This window comes from Osmerus eperlanus, chromosome 26 (assembly GCF_963692335.1).
Source record: "Osmerus eperlanus chromosome 26, fOsmEpe2.1, whole genome shotgun sequence".
Classification (NCBI taxonomy): Eukaryota; Metazoa; Chordata; class Actinopteri; order Osmeriformes; family Osmeridae; genus Osmerus; species Osmerus eperlanus.
In genome coordinates this window covers 3,644,548-3,661,181 of record NC_085043.1, presented here as the reverse complement: position 1 = coordinate 3,661,181, position 16,634 = coordinate 3,644,548, and the positions used below count along the sequence as shown (strand labels likewise).

General features: G+C 40.4%; 1 protein-coding gene and 1 long non-coding RNA gene across 2 annotated transcripts in view; both read left to right on the top strand.

The window, feature by feature from the left end:
• Nucleotides 1–16,634, top strand: part of LOC134012989 (uncharacterized) — a 354,410-nt gene that overhangs the window by 188,217 nt on the left and 149,559 nt on the right. The window lies entirely within an intron of this gene.
• The window catches only part of apc2 (APC regulator of WNT signaling pathway 2), a 70,801-nt gene continuing 56,297 nt past the window's right edge, over nt 2,131–16,634 (top strand). The window contains exons 1-2 of the mRNA XM_062452810.1: nt 2,131–2,351; nt 16,091–16,240. Coding sequence (XP_062308794.1) covers nt 16,100–16,240 — 141 coding nt within the window. The 5' untranslated portion in view covers nt 2,131–2,351; nt 16,091–16,099. The remainder of the gene's footprint in view (nt 2,352–16,090; nt 16,241–16,634) is intronic.

The window sequence follows — 16,634 nt, the reverse complement described above, 5'->3', positions numbered from 1 at the left end:
TGGTTTTATTATACCTGTGAATACACAGAAACACACAAGAGTTAGCGTCTTGCTCAGGCCCACGCCAGTTTAATACTGCGTAGCAGGCTCGGAGGACGCTATGGTCTCCCGTGCGATTCACAGATGCGCTACAGCGCCATCTACAGACATGGCAGTGTACGAACACGCTATAATGAAAAATGTGAATAGTTCTATTAATTATTTTTTTTTTTAAGGGGGTGTCTGTTTAATGTAAACTAAATCAAAGGTTGTTTCTTAATCCGTTACACATTCAAGCATTGGTTCCAGGCACAGAACACAGATGGCAGAGTTTACGAGAGTTATTGGGACACATGGGCTTGTGTCCCTCCTCACCACATAGATAGCAAATGAGCTTTACATTTACATTCCATGCTTTTAATGTCATTCACAGGGTCACTCTTTTTTGTCCTTAGGCTGGACCCACTTTTCATTCAAGTCATTCATGCGAACATAGAGCTCCTTTGGGGTTTCTTCCATTTTCCTTGTAGATTTAGCTGAAATAATGTAAATCTTCAATGTGAATGAATATGAATACTATTGCAAATGGTAGAAGTAGCCTAGCATTGATTGATTAATTTTTTATAATAACTAATGCACAGTGCCCGTGATGCTAGACCCCGAAGCCGCCGCCAAGCGGCGCCATTTAGAGTTTCAGCCAAAGCCAGCTAATAATGTAATACTGTTTTGTCTGAGCCAGCTGAAATTATTTGCATCAAACAATAATTCTATCTATCACATAGAGACATACACAAACGAAAAATAAATGATAAACGAAATCAATTTTGCACACCGGATTCGCCACAGTCTCGTTCTCGTAGCTATGATACACAGGACTCACAGTGAATTGATGCTCGTTTTCCGATAGTGATGATCATAGACAGTAAAAGAAGCAATGCATTTTTATCTCACGCTGAGCGGAAACAACTAGAAAATGTAATTGTGTTGTTCTCACATACTTTCCTAATTTCTACGTAGGATAGTCAGACTTTTGTTAGATTGTCAGTTTTTGGAAGTAAGAATGCCGTTTTGTCGTTGCGATATTTTTACTTTTGTACTCTTTTAGGACTTGGAAATATTGAGATCCCAGATAGAGATCTAGTAAATCAGTATAACATACACATCTGTAGACATTGAAGTGGCAGCTTCAGCCATTTGTAGCTATGAAAATGTTGGCGGCTGCAGCAGCCATTTAGGTTTTGGCTGAGCTGGCTAGCCAGCCAATAACTTCATCAGCCAGCCATTATTCTCAAAACAAATGGCTTTGGGGTCTACGTGATGCAGTCCGTGATTAAGATGTAATTGAAACACACAAATATAGATTGCTTAAACTATAAATAGTGCATGGCTGTGATAAAATTTGTGGCACACACACACAGACTCCTGGAATTATAGAAAGAGCACAATGCCCGCACTTATGTCGGTGACGCACACAGATTTCTGGAATTATAGATAGACAGTGCAGTGTCCGTGATGCAGCTGGTGATGACAGTACTGTTCAGTGATTTTGGTACCTATATTTCTCAGATCACAATTTAAATTCTCTGTCATCGCATTAGTTCAATCACGGTACTGCACTCCGTTGGATTATAAAAAGGACACCTGCAAAATATTAACTTTGCAGAGTGCCCGGTTATCGAGATAGGCCTATGTGTAGGAAACTTGCTGCAGACCAGAGGACCCATTAGAGAGAATTGGGGCTAGGACACGACGAGAGCAAGCCAAACAGGCGGCAAATTGTTTTTTCATTATTTTATGTTGAAATGGTTATCCAAACAATGTCATTAGCAGCACTGCACTCCGCTGGATTATAAAGATGACACATGCCGAATGTGAACTTTGCAGAGTGCCCGATTCTTGAGCTGATCGTGGGAAACTAAACCCATTTTAATTTGTACCCACACATACACACACAGCGATTCCTGGCATTATTAGAGAGATCGTGAATTAAAAGGTAGGCTATGTCTGTGCATATAAATGTTTTAAATCAGGTCTTTATTACGGATTTCAACTATGTTTGTAAAAACACATTGGATAGCCCATATACATTTCCGTATTTTTTTATTTTTATTATTATAGGCCTATTACATTTAAGATGTAATAATTTAAATAATTTACATGGAGAAATGTCACGATATCAAATAACATTGACCTTGCACAAAGCTAGCAAGCATCCATGTGCTAAATGCTTTATAGAATAAATGAATCAACTGAAACAAAGAGACGACAGAGACTGTGGTGTGACGTAATTCTACATCACAGCCTGCGGAATTCAGCATCTCTCCCGCTTGCATGATACGCCCTATTGAAAACAAAGCAACACTGGAAATGAGGTAAGAATATGACTCGTTTTTAGAGCTTGTTTTACAATTAGCTCAAATGCTTGATACAATAACAAAACCAAATTGATAAAGGTTTACATTCTCATACAATTTTAACAGTTTTATATCAATGCATCTTGATTGCCGTGTAATGGTGGTTTCGCTGCGTCGCGCTCTGCGACGAGTGGTCCTGATGCGAATGTTAATCAGGAAGATGGAATTGTCTTTGTTTTAGTAGATTACAGATGCGGCATCGTTTTAGGCCTAATATACAGGCTCAATACCTAAAGTATTTTTGATATATGATGGAAATTAAGTACGTGGCATTGGCATGACTGGACTGGTCTTCCTTGAAGACGCTCATGGGAAGGTCGTAATCAGGTGTCCTGCAAGTAACCTTGTTTTGTCCGAAACTACAACGGATTCTATAAAATGTTAATTGTGCTGCATCTACGATTTGTGCTGGGCATAACCGAATAAAATACTTGTTTCTGGTGAGTTTATGAAGATTGTGGGCTTGGCTCGTATGAAAAAAACAAACACATAATGGCTGTCGTATGACGGGCATTGTATCAAACGCTGTAGCATCAGATTTCTTTGGTTTGATGTTGGTTTTACAGAGTGAAGGTGCGAACGGCCTATTTAATTTTGTTTTAAACCATTTTAGTCCTTAGTGTTGCATTTATGATGAACATGAGGATGATGAGAATATGACAGAATATTTCAGACAATAATATTCACTGTAGGCCTAGATCCTCAACATGTTGTGGCCTACTTCGGCTGGGTTATATACATCTTATTCATCACAAACGCTGCAGTCATCTTGCACAGCACTGTCTGACCAATTGTGTTAAGCTCAACTGCTAAGCACACTTAGCTTTCATAGAATGCATTGGGTACACAGAAACAGTAAAACTGAAATACTTCACTCATCACCTAAACCAATTCAGATTGCAAGTGTGACACTGCAGATAGCCCAAGCTGATCAATCATTTTTGGACAAGTAGATACAAGACAATTGGATGAATTGCATTTACATGATTGTTGTACTGAGAGCTACAGTAAGACAAATGCTTAGCCTACTCTTGTATCGAGCAGCCGCTGTGGTGATATTATGGCCATATACACAGTTGCTTAGTGATTTCAAACCCAACGTCAAAGTTTGAGTTCACTTCGATCTAATAATTGGTCAGAAATCAAATTTACCCCCACAATGAAGACAGTTCAAAATGAGGCTACAGCTTCTTAATGAGTCTCTGTGGGACTGGGCAACTGTAATGATCATGTGAATGGCTTTTATTACATAATGGGTGTGGCTGTACCCTATTAAGTACAATACTATCCTCATCAGACCTTCACACGAATGCTAGAAATAAACAGTTCACAGATTTCATTGTACTGCAGTTGGCTCAGTGACAGTAGCACTCAGGTGACTAATTAGCCATGAGGATTTGAGATGTTTGGTCCTAAAATAAGGGGCTTAATTAAGGATTGTTTTTTTATGTCCTACATTTTTTATATATGATATACCTTAAAGTATTGGCTTGGTGGTCAACTAGTCTTTTTGTGTGATATGTAGTTGCTATGAATTTTCAAATGATTATAATAATTGGAGAGCTAGTGATGCTATCCAATACTTATTCATACATATTTACAACAGAACTTGTGCAACGTAAAGTATCCTCAACTATCCTTTCTTCTAGCAGGTAGTGGAACCATAGTCAGATACCATACATAGGCACAGGCAGGGGCAAAGGGGGGCGATGGTCCCTGCCCCTTTGCCCTGCCATTGACAAAGTGCCTCCCTGTCTGGATGTCTTTTTAGGAATATAATTTTGTCGATAAACACAACCAATCAGTAGTAGCATAAAGAAGTAGGCACGTGAAAAACAGTACCCCTCTCCTTCAAAATGTTTTTGCCTAACTTGAAACTTTGCATGAGTCTTGTGTTCAATACACTACCCACTGGCTGGTTAGCTCACAATTCATCATAAATGCCATGGCTAGGTAAGTTTATTGCAGCTACATGACATGACATTGTTTTTCAGCATATGAGTAACCAGCTAGCTAACATTGACAGGTTTCCTGGTTTATTCTTCCTGCTGTATTTTGTCTAAAGTTCATCCCTAACAACATATATTGATCTAACCTACTTTCTACTTTTTATATTTAAGATTCGTATATGTTTATCGTACGCGTTCCTGCCACAGAAAATTCCTTGTTTGTGTGAACTTACATGGCAACATATAAAGAGGCCCAACGCATGCTCGCCGACCAGATTCTGAGTGTGGAGCGAGCAAACCCGGATTCCCTTGTTATCGTACTCGGCGACTTTAACAAAGGTAATCTCAGCCACAAACTCCCTAAATACAGACAATTCATCAAATGCCCAACCAGAGAAGAGAACACTCTGGATCACTGCTACACTACAGTCAGTAGAGCCTACCATGCCGTCCCTCGTCCAGCACTGGGTCACTCTGACCATACCATGGTCCATCTGATTCCTGCATACAGGCATAAATTAAAGCTCTGTAAACCTGTTGTGAGGACATCAAAACAGTGGACCAGTGAGGCTATGGAGGATCTGCGGGCGTGCTTGGACTGTACTGACTGGGATATGTTCACGACTGCTACCAATAGTCTGGATGAACTCACAGAGGCTGTGACATCATACATCAGCTTCTGTGAGGACTGCTGTATTCCAACACGCACCTGGGTGAACTTCAACAACGACAAGCCCTGGTTCTCAGCAGAGCTCAGAAGGTTGAGGTCAGAGAAGGAGGAAGCATTTCGGAGTGGGGATAGAGACAGATTCAAGGAGTCGAAGAACTCCAGATCACCAACTACAAGCCGAGAGCCCCCCACTCCAATAACGACTCCCGCCTGGCCAACGACCTGAACGAGTTCTACTGTAGATTTGAAAGACAATTGGACTGTCCTGATCTACCCCTTCCCACCCACGGGGCCTCCTCCCTCACCCCCTCTACAGTGACAACTCTCTCCATTCAGGAGGGTGAAGTTAACAGACTTTTCAAGAGGCAGAACCCCCGCAAAGCAGCTGGGCCGGACTCTCCTGCCACCCTCAATCACTGCGCTGAGCAGCTGTCTCCAGTGTTCACCTACATCTTTAACACCTCCCTGGAGACATGCCATGTGCCAGCCTGTCTCAAGTCCTCCACCATCATCCCTGTGCCCAAAAAGCCAAGGCCAACAGGACTCAATGACTACAGACCCGTCGCCCTATCCTCTGTGGTAATTAAGTTTTTTGAGCGCCTTGTGCTGGCACACCTCAAAGCCATCACAGACCCTTTCCTGGACCCACTGCAGTTTGCCTACAGAGCCAACAGATCTGTGGATGACGCCGTTAACATGGCCCTCCACTTCACCCTACAGCACCTGGACTCCCCAGCATCCTATGCCAGGATCCTGTTTGTGGACTTCAGCTCTGCCTTCAACACCATCATCCCTGCCCTGCTTCAGGACAAGCTCTCCCAGCTGAACGTGCCCGACTCCACCTGCAGGTGGATCACAGACTTCCTGTCTGACAGGAAGCAGTGCGTTAAGTTGGGAACACAAGTCTCTGACTCCCGGTCCATCAGCACCGGATCTCCTCAGGGCTGCGTCCTTTCCCCTCTGCTCTTCTCCCTGTACACCAACAGCTGCACCTCCAGTCATCCGTCTGAGTCACCCTCATTGGGCTCATCTCTGACGGGGATGAGTCTGACTATAGGTGGGAAGCTGACAACCTGGTGACCTGGTGTAGCCAGAACAACTTGGAGCTCAATGCTCTTAAGACAGTGGAGGTGGTTGTGGACTTCAGGAAGAATACAGCCCCACTCACCACCATCACCCTGTGCGACTCCTGTAAAGGTGGAAATTCAAGTGGCACTGTGTAGATCTGAGTAGTCAAGAGATGTGGTTTTAATACAATTTATTTAGATAATACAATTACGTAATATTAAACAAAGCTTTGCTGATCAGTCATTACGAAGGAGGTGCTAGCCACAGGTCGTTTGCAAGAGTGATGAAGAACAATCATAAAGCTTGTGCTTTTATACACTTAAAACAGATGCCCTAATAAATGATCAATTCATCAATGCAGTGGTCTCTGTGATTGGTTAACACTGGTCAGTGACAGTTAAGACAATATAACCCCCCAGGTCAAGATACCAAAGTCTTTTGATGTCACGGCTCTTTCTCTAAATGGGGACAGTAAGGATACCCTTAATGAAACACAAACAGGACACAGGACACAATCTCCTTGGCCAAAAGGTCAGAGCTGCTAGATCAACTGATCCATCTACCCTTCTCCCTTTAGGCCACAGAACTCAAACATCCCCCAACCTCCGTGCCCCTAGCTTCTCAATCAGGCATCATAAACCAACACCATAAATACCTTAAGACCAACTGCAACATCCATTTGTTTAAACACAACCTCAGTCTATTAAAAATACACTCTTAGTAACTATATCAAAAAATGCCATCACATTCCTTACTTTTTTTTTAGAAACAACATAGGCATACAAAAGCATAAGCATACAAAAATAACATAAAACATCCACACAGATATGGAGGCAAGAAAATAACGTAACCCCCTTTAATCAAAACATAACCCCAAAAATAACAAGAGAATTACATATCACTCACAGTAGCCTCTTCATCCTTAAATCCAGTCAGAATTCTCTAAAGGACTATAGTTCACCATCTGAATTGAAAAAGTCTTAGCCCTTGTTCTCTAACCCAGAAATCGTATCCACCATGTAATTAAGAAAACGTTTCTGATTATAGTATGTATAATTAATACAATCCACATTTTGCTAGCCGTACGCAAAAACATCATTCTAATCCTGCAGCTACCTGATTTCTAGCTTTAAACTTCGTAGGCACATCTCTTTTTAACAGCTGCCTCATTACTGGTGAAACAATTGAAGTCATTACATTTGTCGTCATAATATCATTAGAACCTTGGAAACACAATAAGAAATGCCATTCCCAAGACAAAACCCATTGTACCCCGTATACCACAAAGTCCAGGTTGTTGGAACGGATGCCATCTTCAGTTGGCTGTAGGCAAACTTCTTTCAGTCAGTGTAGTCGAGTCGAACCAATTACAAACGACGATCAAATTGCTCAGGGCAACTTTCAACGACACTGCACTTTGCGTACAGCTCGGAAATGTCCTTGGTACTACGCAGAACGCGTATCCTCTGTTTCCGTCTCCAGACAAGGTGCACGCTTACAATGGTTAGCGTGTATCCACGTTGCTCTTCCTTCCAATCTTAACCGCTGGATTAGTCGTCAGGAGAATCTGGTAAAGAAAGGCTAGTACAAAGAAAGGCTGGAACAAAGCAAAAACTCTCAACCTTTTTTTTCTTTTAAACAACACAGATGGTTGGCGTTTACCATCTATTCACTTAATTTTGCTAAAGTATAACTTTTCCAATCCAATTAGAACTAATTTATGAACCAGGGGTCCAATTTCTGCATTTTTTATGGATACCATCACACACCACAGATTTTCCGCTCGTAAATACAAGTTCTGGTCTGAAAGGCTTCTACCTCCCTGTTTGGCTAGGAAGTAGAACAAATGTTAATCATACATTCGTTAACCACCAAACTTCGAATTCATCTAAACGGACACATCTCTCACCGTTAATACTCACATAATTATGCAGAATTACACCCTCTGGGGTCACCTTTGTAAAACTCAACGTAACGGGACTCTCTTTTTTTTAGCCCCCACCTTTCCTCGGAATTTCTGAAACTCATTTAAAATGTCCTCAAACAAACAAAAACCTTGTTAGCAAATGTCTCAAAATACTCATCACCCAACATATTTCAAAAATAACCAAATTAATATGTAAAATTCGCTCCAAATTTATCTATTTCTCTAAATTTTCGTCTTAGTCAATTTCTCAATTTCCATCTGCGCATGCGTCAGGCGGTTACTCATCCTGGATCTCAAATATCAAGCTGCAATTCCTTTACTAGCCTGTACCCGCCTGTCGGTCTGTTAGTTTGTTAGCTAATGTCGTTGCCATAGTTGCAAATTCAACTTCCTGGACTCTCCTTTGTCTCAGGACAGAGCAAAATGCACTTCCTCCACGTTTTCACCATTAGCCATTAGCCAACAAAGTCACAGCCTGGATTTTCTTTACAATTACAACCTTTACAATTCTATCAACCATTAGTACAATTTTAATTTCAACATCAAAAATTAGGCTCCGAAATCTACATATGCACCTAATATCACTCGTCAGAGAATGACAGTTTACCTATATATTAGCATTCTGGTTGGACAAAGCTTCAACTTCAAGTCCATTTAAATAGGTAAATATGAATACTACCAAACCCAACACATTTCAACAAATCATCTCAGCAGCAATAAACACACATATGTAGCACCTTTGCCCTCAACAACAATCGCAATTCAGTCTCTCGAACTAGTTCCCCTTGTATACACTTCAGTCCCTCGGACTGGCTCAATCTTTCTAATCCCTTCTTCATAACCCTGTACATTATTTCTTTAAACAACAGTAACATCTGTGAACGCCCACAAAATAAAAAATAAAAAACCATCGAACATTTCCAGACATAAACAAAAATATTCCTTAAACAACATAACATTTCCGTTTGAACACATAACTTTCTATAAAAGTTTCAATAACCCCGGGATTGTAATTCTTAAAATGAATACCGCTTTTGTTGCCAAAAATGGCTTTTACCAATTATCCTACCCAAAAAAACGAATTTCCAGCGCATTATTCAATATCGAATCAAGCTCATAATATAGAAAATCGGTCTGTACATAATTTCCAAATCAAGAGTATGGCAACTCACAATATTTTCTTAAGTTTGACAAAGAAACAGAAACACACATCTGTTTTCCAACCAATATATTTCTCAATTCAACGTCAAATTCTCTATAAAATTAGTTTTTTTTTTTTTTTTTTTGCACTCATGACGGGTGTGGGCCACTGCACGCAGAATGAGCGTCACTGAAAGAATCAACTTCCGCTAAGCTCAAGCGCATGCGCCTCTTTTCAAGTGGAGAATTCAGTCAAAGAATTAACATTAGCATTTTCAAAACAGAATGTCTCCGTCTTCAAAAACAAATGCCTTCTGGCGGTAATCAGACCGATGTAAAGTCTAACATCAAATACATAACGGTTAACACAGAGTTGTAAAACAATATAACAAGTCAATCGTCTCTCCTCTACCAACAGTGTCATAACCGATAAACATTGTACGCCACCAGTTCGGAACTCAACTTCCGGTCACGAACCCCTCTGATTTGAGAGTTCGCCCACAATTTCCAGAAAACTTTCAACAGTGATGACACATTTCCGGACATTCACGTACATTTTGCTCAAATTCCCACAATTAAAGCACACATTTTGGATTGACCATACCTAGCAATTCGTGTTGGCCTACATGTTTTTCAACAGCATGTCAACACGCTCTGCATTAGCTTTGACCAACATAGCCCACAACATTATTTATTCCAAACAATAAGTATAGGCAATTGCAAGTCAAAGCACAAGCCGCAATCTTTGCGGGAATCCAAAGCAAATCTATAAACAAATTCGAGGATCCTACTTTCTTGACTTGTCCTAGATATAACCGGCTGTCAGAAGATAGAGAAATGGCAAATGTCTGACCTGTTCGTATTCTGTTCTCGCATTCCCGCAAAACCTCATGCGCCTGCGCATCCTGCCGCAAAACTGCGGATGAACCACGGCGAAATTTGTTTGCGGAACAGCCAGAAAATCTCAATCGTGAATCTGTGGGGAAATAGACGAAAAATTCCCCACACTATTCTGTCCTAATATTTCTTTATCTCTCTACCTATCTCCATCCAATCAGAAAAAGCTCTCCAATCAGGCTAAAATCAATTATTTTCTCAAAAATCGTGTATCTATTTCTCTCCACAAACCTATTTCGCAATTCAATAAGGTCCTTAAAACAAAACGACCCCACACTCGAAAATCCACATTTATCAATCCATATTTGCATTTGCAATAAACTATCGTTACCATACTTTTGTTTCATGTAATCGATGTTTGGACAGGTCAATTCTGCCTCCAGACCATTCATTTTTTTTGAATTACAATCCATAAACGACAACCAACGACGGAAAATAAAGACACAATTACCCCTTTTCTTTTCTAAAAACAATTAAATTCCGACTTCACAACTTTCAATGAAAATAACTGCACAATCATAAATTACAAATATTCAAACCGAAAATTAATTAAAATTTTGATTTTTGTAATTTGTATATAGCTTGAATAGTAGACACCATTAGTTACTCATACTTCTTTTAACTTAAAAAAACATAACTTGCAATTAAAACAAAAAATGAACACGTGTGTAAAAAACTCAAACCTTTGTTTTGGAAATCCCTCAGGATACATCCTAACTTTTCTTTTTTTTTTGTTCTCCACCTTCAGGGACTCAAACCCTTTGTAAACACTCAGCTGATTACCTCACTAGTATACTTTTCTCTCGGGACTTAGAATCACGTTTAGGCCGTTAATAAATAAGAACTGTTATGACCACCAATGCCAATATAATTTCTCAAACTATCACTAACCCAACATATTCTAATCCTTAGGGTCTCAAAAAGACACATAACACGATATAACATGTGAATTTATCTCCCTCTATGTGTTTGTTCGTCAACAACACTACCTCTATGTGTGTCCGTCGACACACTTCTGCAGACGTTTTTTTACGACTTTCACGTAAAAGACAGGTTCAACAACCGTACCTTATTAATTCGTACGACTTTACACGTACAGGACAGTTTTACCTCTGCCCAATTACTTAACCGAATTATTGACAATAGCCTAAAAAACACACATTTAGACAATTCAATATCACACAGTGACCAAAAAGAATATCTCACCGGTTCCTTTGAAGATCCCGCGTCAGCCACAAAACGTCCAACGGGCGCCCCCCCTGGCCCTGCTGTCTCACGCATGGCGGAAGGATCTTTTTGCCGGAAGATCAATTCGCCGAGGGGAGCTGCCTGCTGAACGCCGTAGACCAATCGAGGATCCCCGTACTCGGCCACCAAATGTAAAGGTGGAAATTCAAGTGGCACTGTGTAGATCTGAGTAATCAAGAGATGTGGTTTTAATACAATTTATTTAGATAATACAATTACGTAATATTAAACAAAGCTTTGCTGATCAGTCATTACGAAGGAGGTGCTAGCCACAGGTCGTTCGCAAGAGTGATGAAGAACAATCATAAAGCTTGTGCTTTTATACACTTAAAACAGATGCCCTAATAAATGATCAATTCATCAATGCAGTGGTCTCTGTGATTGGTTAACACTGGTCAGTGACAGTTAAGACAATATAACCCCCCAGGTCAAGATACCAAAGTCTTTTGATGTCACAGCTCTTTCTCTAAATGGGGACAGTAAGGATACCCTTAATGAAACACAAACAGGACACAGGACACAATCTCCTTGGCCAAAAGGTCAGAGCTGCTAGATCAACTGATCCATCTACCCTTCTCCCTTTAGGCCACAGAACTCAAACATCCCCCAACCTCCGTGCCCCTAGCTTCTCAATCAGGCATCATAAACCAACACAATAAATACCTTAAGACCAACTGCAACATCCATTTGTTTAAACACAACCTCAGTCTATTAAAAATACACTCTTAGTAACTATATCAAAAAATGCCATCACACTCCCCAGTCAACACTGTGGAGTCCTTCCGCTTCCTGGGCACCATCCTCTCCCAGGACCTCAAGTGGGAACTGAACATTAGCTCCCTCACCAAAAAAGCACAACAGAGGATGTACTTCCTACGGCAGCTGAAGAAATTCAACCTGCCAAAGACAATGATGGTGCACTTCTACACAGCCATCATTGAGTCCATCCTCACCTCTTCCATCACCGTCTGGTACGCTGCTGCCACTGCCAAGGACAAGAGCAGACTGCAGCGTATCATCCGCACTGCTGAGAAGGTGATCGGCTGCAATCTGCCTACCCTCGAGGACCTGCACACCTCGAGGACCCTGAGGCGTGCGAGGAAGATTGTGGCCGACCCCTCCCACCCTGGTCACTCCCTGTTCCAGCTACTCCCCTCTGGCAGAAGGCTGCGGTCCATCAGGACCAAAACCTCACGCCATAAGAACAGTTTCTTTCCATCTGCTACTGGCCTCTTCAACAAGGCCAAGGACTCCCATTGACATTCATTCACTTATTTAAGTCCATCTAATGGCAATTCAGTATGCATAAGCCACTTTATCTCAGTATCCGACTGCACTATGTTGACCATCTAGCTGCTCATTATTCTTATTTTTATATATATATTATTTTATATTTAAATTGTTGTATTCTTAGATTGTTTAGTTCTTAGAAATAGTTAAACTTATGTACTTTTACTTAATTTAAGATCTGTATATGTTTAGTGTTTTGCACCTCCCTGCCACAGTAAATTCCGTGTTTGTATAACATACATGGCGAATAAACCTGATTCTGATTCTGATGAGAGAGAACAAAGGTTGTGCTCTTGCCGAAGGAAAGCACACCCAATAAAGCCCATTCTGATTATGATCATTAAAAAAATTGCTGGCTACCTCTCTAGTTACACTAAGCTTTAGTGGTGCTAGCTTGGACTGTATTGCTCAACAGCAATAGTGCATTGCTACAGTAGCTACATTATGTTAACAAACCTTTCACGATACAAGGCTCAGCTGGCTCATTATCTGCAATTTTCGAATATTTCACTATGAACATGTTGTGTAAGCCAATGAAGTCCTCTGAGACTTGTTTAGCAACACAGACAGCTCTGCACAGACAGACCTCTGACTTGCAAACGCGACTCCTTACCAGCTACGAAAAGCTAGCTTTTCCCTTGCTCATACTGTGCATACTTGAGGAGTTTACTAGGGCTGTCCCCACTCAGTCGACTAGTCGATTTTCTGGTCGATATGCTCTTGGTCGACTAAGATTTTTTTAGTCGAGCTGCCGTATGGTAGTGTGAGATCTGATTCCCGCTAGGGCTGGGCGGTATGACGGTATATACCGTGTGACGGTAGAAATGTGTGTACCGGGAGAGATTTGGCTATACCGTTTCAACCGCGGTATACTTTTATACTATATTTTTGTATTACACGTGTCAATTAAATGTCTGGTTGTTGTATTGTATATAAGCCATCATATAAATCGCATTCTTGCGATATTTAGAATTGTAGTTTAACGTTTATTTGATTTGCTATTTTCGTTTGACCTTGAAGCACATTTGCGTTGGTCTGACGGAACAGAGTGTATTTTGTCTAAGCGGACCACATTCATGCCGACCCTAATTAATTATATATTTGATGACCCATTCTGCAGGTAACCAATTCGATTTGTTGTTCAAGTTTTATGTCTCGTGCTGTAAAATTATTGTTGTAAAATTACACTGGTGGCGTTGCTAGCATTCTTGATCTAGGATGACTAGTGAAGGCTAACTACTTACTAACTGAGAGTGAGGTCATGCCGGGGCTTTAACATATCGACCAAGCTTTAACGAGGTTGATACGCCGAAACCGAAGTTAGATATGGATAGTAAAACTCAGACTGATCGCTTTCGCTCATTTTGAAATTTTCGTCGGAGGGCATTACGGATCCATATTGAGCTGTGAGTAGGTCACCACGCGGATGGCATGACTGCGCATCAGCCAATCGGAACGCTCGTACTCGTAACTTTTTGGAGTCTTTTGTTTTTAACTCAAGTGTTGTCTCATGTGAGGCAGTTGTTTTTGTTTGTAATAAATAATCGAGTGTGATGATGAAGTATGGTATGGTTATTTTGTACCATTTCTTAATTGAATTTACAGAACAATTACTATACCGTGATATATACCGTAACCGTGATATAAAATGACTCATACCGTGATAGAAGATTTTGGCCATATCGCCCACCCCTAATTCCCGCTATTGTCATCATTGCTGAATTAACTAAATGTTCTACAGAAATTGTATATTATATTATTTAAGACAAATAAAGCAACTCAAAAAATATATAATTTAAAAGAAAAGGTGTTACTGTTTTCCCTTTCGTTAATCTGCGCTTTGTTTTGGTTTGGTATTTTGCACATGGCACGAGCACAATTGGCTGCCGAACTACAAACTCTGCCATAGCCTACTTTGTCGGTGTTATTAGTCAAAATGACAAAGAAATCTGTGGTATGGCAGCATTTCATTAAAGTACCTTTACATTTACAAAGTACTGGGTGACTCGAAAAACGTTGCAAACATGCAAACTCTGCCAACAACGGTTTATTTTTCATATAGTTTCATAGTAGAAAAATGAATATGCCTATTATAAGAATCACATCCAAATCCAATGACATTATCTTCTCCGGCCAAGACAACAACATCTTTCTCTGTTGCACCGTTCCCCACTCAGCTTCTAGCTACGTAAGTTCGCATGCTGCAAGTTTTCAGGCAGTGATAAGCGCGCTCTGATGATTTGCATGTTAAACAAACAATATTTTTTATTTGTAGTACATTGTAAGAGATACTAAATACCATCGGCATTCGGTTACAACAGGACTGGTGATACAAGTCTTATTATTAGTAGGCTATTAGCGGCTGAATCTGCAATGTCCAGCAGCCATTGAGTCAGATCGGGAAAAAAGCGTTTCAAATTTCGATTAGTCGATTTTCAGACGTTTTAGTCGAGTTTTGGTCGACCAAAGAAAATCTTAATCGGGGAAATCCCTGGTGATAAGCGCGCTCTGATGATTTGCATGTTAACCCTTGTGTTATCTTCGGGTCATTCTGACCCATCAGTCATTGTGACCCACTGTCGTATTGCGACAAATTTACCTCATACAAAAACAAAGTGAAGCATTTTCTTTTAACTGTCGGGCTGTCTCAGACCCCCCACATTGCAATGGTTAAAAGAAAATTATTTGTATTTGTTTTTGTATTGGGTGAAATTGGGTAAACACAACGATGGTTCGTTGTGAACCTTTGGGTCATGTGACCCGAAGGCAGCACGAGGGTTAAACAAACAATATTTTTAATTTGTAGTACATTGTAAGAGATACTAAATACCATCGGCATTCGGTTACAACAGGACTGGTGATACGAGTCTTATTATTAGTAGGCTATTAGCGGCTGAATCTGCAATGTCCAGCAGCCATTGAGTCAGATCGGGAAAATGTACTTTTTTTTTTGGTGAAAAAAAAGCGTTTCAAATTTCGATTAGTCGATTTTCAGACGTTTTAGTCGAGTCTTGGTCGACCAAAGAAAATCTTAGTCGGGGACAGCCCTAGAGTTTACCGAACTACACCGGTTACGTAATACATACTGTATATAATAATAATTACATTACATCACATTTACATTTAGTCATTTAGCAGACGCTCTTATCCAGAGCGACTTACAGTAAGTACAGGGACATACCCCCGAGGCATGTAGTGAAGTGCCTTGCCCAAGGACACAACGTCATTTAACTTCGATTTGATTTCTTATTCTATTATCCTTACCTCAGAAGCTTTTGGTCTTCGGTGTGGATATCTTTGTAAAGCAAACATTACACATCACAAGACTGACAGTTAAACAGGTTACAAAACACTGGGTGACCTTTATATAATTTTATGATAATTCGTAAGTAACTTTTTTAATTTAAATTTTTTAGTTTTGCTAATGACAAATATTAATAATTAATTATGTTCATTTCTACCTGTCTGCTGGTTGTTAGCTAACCTCCAGACCTTCTATTCTCCAAAGGTCCTAAAGATGGCCAACTCTGTGGCTTCCTATGACCAGCTAGCCCACCAGGTAGAGGCACTCCGGAAAGAGAATTTCCATTTGCGGAGGGAGCTGGAGGACAACACCAACCACTTGTCGAAGTTGGAAAATGAGACTTCTGACATGAAGGTGAGTGTGGAAAACCCAGACTAGAAGGACATAAAAACTGTATTTTAAAATATATTTTGTTGTAAAGATTGACAAAAGAACCTAACATAATATGGGGAAATTACTGTAGAAAACGCAGAAACAAGGTAAAAAACGTAAAAAAAATAGGACCTGTGTCCTATTCAATAATCTTGGAAGGTGATGAAGCCACACTGATGTGGCCAATAGATCTGATGATAGCTTTGGAGGGACCTAGTAACAGGTCAAACTTAAAGGTCACATGACATGCTTTTTTGGATGCTTTTATATAGGCCTTAGTGGTCCCCTAATACTGTATCTGAAGTCTCTCCGAAATTCAGCCTTGGTGCACAATTACAGCCACTACAAGCAGTCCCACAATGAGCTTTCCTCAAGA